The sequence below is a fragment of the Apium graveolens genome, chromosome 4 (assembly GCF_009905375.1).
Source record: "Apium graveolens cultivar Ventura chromosome 4, ASM990537v1, whole genome shotgun sequence".
Classification (NCBI taxonomy): Eukaryota; Viridiplantae; Streptophyta; class Magnoliopsida; order Apiales; family Apiaceae; genus Apium; species Apium graveolens.
In genome coordinates, this window is record NC_133650.1 from 274162009 (window position 1) to 274167334 (window position 5326).

The 5326-nt window shown below is 32.9% G+C and overlaps 1 protein-coding gene across 1 annotated transcript; it reads right to left on the reverse strand.

Moving 5' to 3' along the window:
- Window positions 1-2227: 2227 nt before the first annotated feature.
- Window positions 2228-3579, reverse strand: LOC141719656 (transcription factor MYB41-like). Its single transcript, XM_074522037.1, has 5 exons — window positions 3447-3579; window positions 3214-3343; window positions 2986-3086; window positions 2419-2481; window positions 2228-2325 (listed from the first exon to the last, which is right to left on the reverse strand). Exons 1-5 carry the CDS (start codon window positions 3577-3579, stop codon window positions 2228-2230), a joined length of 525 nt encoding a protein of 174 aa, XP_074378138.1.
- Window positions 3580-5326: the final 1747 nt, after the last annotated feature.

The following is a 5326-nucleotide window of genomic DNA, read 5'->3' on the forward strand; positions in this document are numbered from 1 at the left end:
ATCCGTCGGGTAGCTATCTGGCACTTGACTTCATTTCATTTATGCAGAATTACAAGACATCATATATGTACAATTAATCAACCTATTCTACATATCTAATTAAAGTCGACATGACTTGAGTGGTACTACATAAACTAAACAAGGTTTATGCAGAAATATGCTACAGACTCATTATTACACAAGCTACTCACTCGATGGATAATTGATCATCATCCGTCGGGACTATATTGAGTCATCCGTCGAGACTATATTCCTTATTCGTCCAGTGCTACATTTTCACTAAGTAAAATCTACTAAGGTATTTTGTTAATGAAATCATCAAGTTCACAACATATTCACAACAATATATTTAAAATGGTAATTTGAGATGTATTATTGAAAACCGCTGAAAGAGATTTGGAAATATTTCAAAACAGTTTTAAGGAAAATTTTAGAAGATTCAAAATAGTCGAAACAAATAATTGTTGAGTATACAACAACGAAAATAAAACTCAAAGCGAATGACATGAACAAGAAAATAAACGATAATTACACAAGACAAAAATTTGCGTGGTTTGAAAATTTATACTTCACAAGTCGTACTAATTTTGTATTGATCTGTCACAATTGTGTTTACAATTACATAAAAATATTTATAAGTGAAGAAGCTGGGCCTAAATCAAATTATAGTTCAAATATGAAAAATAGACTAATTTATAAACTAATCTAAATCTAAATAGTCTATTTTCATGGGTTTAATTAATAGATTCCACAAACTCAACAATTATTAATGACTGAACAAATTTGAAGCAAAACAGAACAAATATAGCTAGTTCTAGTATGAGTAGTACTGAATAAAAAGGAAAGAACCCGTACCGGGTTTTTGGCTCATGCCGTATTTGTTTTCTGGCAGGTGCTTAGAGGAAATTAAGACTATGTGATGAATAGTTACCCCTATATTTTGTTAATTAGGTCCATGTACTTCCTGCGTTATTTAAATTTAAATATTTATTTAAGATTATATTAGTGCTTTTATTTAGGTTTATGGATTCTCGATAATCTCCTTCTATTTTAGGAAGGTGGTGTTACACATGCTCATGTTCAAAACTCCATCATCATGTTGTTTTTAACTACTACTTTCGTCCCCGTCATTTATTTACATTTTCTTCACATACTTAACACGCATTTTAAGTCAATTATAAAGTATAGTTACGAAATTCATTTTTAAAATTTTCTTTTTTTATAAAAATTTGAACATTATATTTTTATTTAGAAGAAAAAAATTTTAAAAAAATTATGCAACTACATTTAATAATAACATTAAAGTGTGTGCCGAGCCCCCGCCCCTCAATGTAAAGAATTGAGGGGGACGGAGGGAGTAGTATTTAATTTAAATTTTAATTTTAATTTACTTTTATTTTTTTTAGGGTTTATTATCCTATATAAACAATTGTATGATGTAATGTTTGAAAATATTTTTTATTGAAATTAAATTCGTAAATATTTATCTCTTATGTGTTTCTTGTGAATTCAAGAATTTCAAGGTTTGTCTTGTGAATTAAAGGTACTAAAGGATTTCCGCATAAGAATTCTTGCGAGTATTAGCGATTGCTTCCGCTAAACTTACTTCCTTGCTGCAGTAATCCGGATTTCAGATTCTGACGGGGACGATGACATGGTGCCCACATCGCAACTGAGATGCGACATAAATTCACGGTACTCCGTCGATGATCAACGCATTTTAATGACATACAAGTATTTTGAAATTTAATAATGTGACTGTAAGTTATCTCTGTAGTTTTATGATGCCGTTGTAGATTTTATTAGGCTAATGAGCCAACTGAAAATATCAGTATAGTAGTGATGAATCTTATCCATCCTAGAGAATTTTGTTTTCCGGCTGATATCTCTCTGCGATTAATAAACTGCATGGACATTGAAAATGATCTAATAATTATAAAATTACATACGTACAGTAACTTTGTTAGGTCCCTCAAGATCGTATCCCCAATTGATATGGAGACGCTATTGAAATATTGTCAATTTTATGATATTATTACAGCATCGAAAAGTTGGGATGAAAGGGGTTAAGGCGTGGGAAAATTGCGCTGTGGAATGCGCCCCTTCCTCAGGTACTGCATATCCTATAACAAATTTTGTTAGTTGTGGCCGGTTTTCTGTTAGACGCGGGGAAAATGCAGCTATTGCTGCAAGTAATATGTGCTAGGAAACGATGACAGTATATTACCTACGGAGCTAGTATATGAAGCAAACGCAGAATGAAACAATTAAGTACATAATAGAGTACGTATGCGACTCTACATATATCTCTGATCACGTGAGATACTGTTTACATTATGAATTCATCAAAATTAAAACTTTCTGGGATATCAAACTTGAGCACGTCGCTGCATATTCTGTCTGCCTCGTTCTCATTACTAGTACTGCTATTAATGAATGTTGATGATGTATTCAAGTGATTCAGAGTTGAGCTTGATGTCGGTGTCGATAAAACTGAATCAAAATGAAGACTCTGATCGTTGCTCATCAATTGTGAGTCTGGACTCCGTGTTGCATTTTGATCAGCCATGCATGGCGAGCAGCCCATGTTTTGTTGGGCAGCCAAAGATGTTTGATTTCCTTGAAAAATTTCAAAGCCCAAGTTTGTTGGATATGAGTACTGCCCAATGTTGCCTTCCATAAGTTGGGCTTGATTTACAATACTAGGTAAAATTACTTGAGTAGGATCTTGGTATAGATTGGAGTACTGGTTATGCACTTGATCTCCATTATTAATAATATTGCAAATTTGTCGAAGTTTTTGTAGTGAAAACAATAACTCTAGGTTTTGGTACTGACTGGATGGCAACATATTAGCAAGGCTTAACAATTCTGGATTTACTATGGTCTGAAGCCCCAGTAAGTTTGAAAAGTTGAGCTGAGCAGAGCCCTGCAGAAAGTTTGATAGGTCTAGAAAATCAATGCGAGGGCTATGAGTCACAGGATCAAGGCCCATTCTAAGGAGCCTTTTCCTGATATGAGTGTTCCAATAATTTTTTATTTCATTGTCAGTTCTTCCTGGCAAGCGAGCGGCAATTGCTGACCACCTGTGGTTTGATAGTACAGCTCAATCAGACTTGTAACAAGTTATTGACACATTGAGAACCTATATAGAGTAGTTTAAAATTAATATTAATGTATTATTGCACCGGAGACAAGGTACAGTGTTCTTACTTGTTTCCCATGATCCTATGTAACTGTATTATTGTTTCTTCTTCTTCAAAAGAGAACCTCCCTCTCTTGATATCAGGCCTTAAGTAGTTTGTCCATCGAAGACGACAACTCTTTCCACATCTTTGAAGGCCTAAATATAAAACCCCAACGAGTATTAGTTAGAACTAATGATTACGAAGAAAATTTAATTTTAAATATATCCACGGTCTTCACAAATTGTTACAAGTAAATACCTGCATTCTGGGGAAGAGTTCTCCAGTTGCCAGGCCCGTTTGTTTGAATAAATTGCATGAGTTTCGCATCCTCCTCTTGTGTCCACGGACCTTTCTTCAATCCATTTTTATCGCAACAAGGTGCTCTTCCCATGACAGATTGCTCCTTGACGTTACTATATATGTAGTGCAAGTGTATTAGTTATAAAATTTAGAAAAAAGGAATTTCGTGTACAAGTAAACGTTTATCGGATACAAAAGTGAGGAATTTTTGAAACAACTGCTGAACTTGTAGGTCTCATAAAAGTCGATTGTATATATAGACGAAAGGAAGAGTTTGAGAAACATGTTTAACTGTACGAAGTCAATAGTATTTGGTGCCGCCCTCTTTTTCAGGAGTTACCTACGTGTCAAATGGTGAAATTGTTCATAGAAAACTATGATTAATTTCAAATGCGGCTCTTACTTGTTTATCTATGTTGTGTTTGAAAGAAGTTAGCGGAAAGTTATGCGAAAACTCCAACTCCGGTGAAGACCACATTAATGTAAGATAGGATATACTTATTACTAAAAAATATGTTAATATTTTAAATTCTCTCAAATTATAATAAAAAAAGTATATTTATCAAGAGTAATTGGTTGTTTCTAATCCACTTTTATTTTCATTTTTGCGATTTTGGTCTGAATTATTTTCTCTGTCAACATGCATCCCATAAAATTAATTTCGCTTGTATTTGCACCCCACTGACGACTTTTCATCAAAGATGACCGTTAATTTTAATGGAAGCAGGGGAATTTCAGTAAATTACTGATTAAAACAGAAGAAAATAAAATTAATTGACATTTTGTAACTCATTTCTTTGAGCGTTTTTTCAATTCGGGTCTATATTATGTTTTCCTGCAAGTTGCACCTTTAACTTCGAATTTCGCTTTGTTTTGCACCCCTTTGACCGTTTTTAACTTTTATATCAGGGGTAAAATCAGAAATTTAAGGTCTCCAAGAACAATTCACTGAATCCTTATATTTCTCAGTCCAAACCAACAAATAAATACATAAATCGGTTGCAAATAACAAGCAAAATCTATCTGTAATATCAAATTTAATGAAAAATTCTCGGAAATCAAACTCCCAATTCGAAATAAGAATCATAGAATTGAGTTTAATTTTTATTTTAGCGGATATGGATCGGCATATTAAATATTCGATTCAGGATTCGACCCGATAAAAAAAATCCAATTATAAATGGAGCGAATATTTAATAGGCCGATCCATATTCTCTAAAATAAAAAAAATAAACTCCATTATAGGATTCTTATTTCGAATTGGGGGTTTGATTTTCGGCATTTTTCACGAAATTTAATATTACAGATAGCTTTTACTTGTTATTTGCAAATGGGGCTGAGCATTTAGTCAGTTCGGTCTGGAATTATTATTTTTTCTTGGACCGAACCGGACCGAAATTGTATAATGGACCGGACCGGATCGAACCGGAATACTTCGGTTCGGTCCGTTTTGGACCGAACAAACTGATTTTTTAAAAATAAAATAAAATTGTATTAAAAATTTCAAACCAAAAATATGAACTCTAAAATATAATTAAAGTAAAGTGATATGTAGAGTTCTAACAGTGTATAAATATAATTACAAATTAAAAATTACGATTATAATTTTTAAGATATATGTAAAATATATAATATAAATTATAGTGTTTATGATTTGGTTTATTCGATCTATTCGGTCCGGACCGAAATATTTTTTAAAAGAACCAGACTGAGCCCAATTATTTCGGACTATTTGGTCCGAACTGAATAGAGCGAAATTTTGAAAAATCATGACTGAACCGAATTCTTACGGTTCAGTTCAGTTTTTCGATTTTGGTTCGGTTTTGCTAAGCCCTATT

Coding starts and splice junctions, on each gene's coding strand:
- LOC141719656 (XM_074522037.1), bottom strand. CDS start 3,579: ATGGGAAGAGCACCTTGTTGCGATAAAAATGGATTGAAGAAAGGTCCG. Junction 3,344..3,446: donor AACTCTTCCCCAGAATGCAG/GTATTTACTTGT, acceptor TTTTATATTTAG/GCCTTCAAAGATGTGGAAAG. Junction 2,482..2,985: donor GCTCCTTAGAATGGGCCTTG/ATCCTGTGACTC, acceptor TTTTATCGACAC/CGACATCAAGCTCAACTCTG.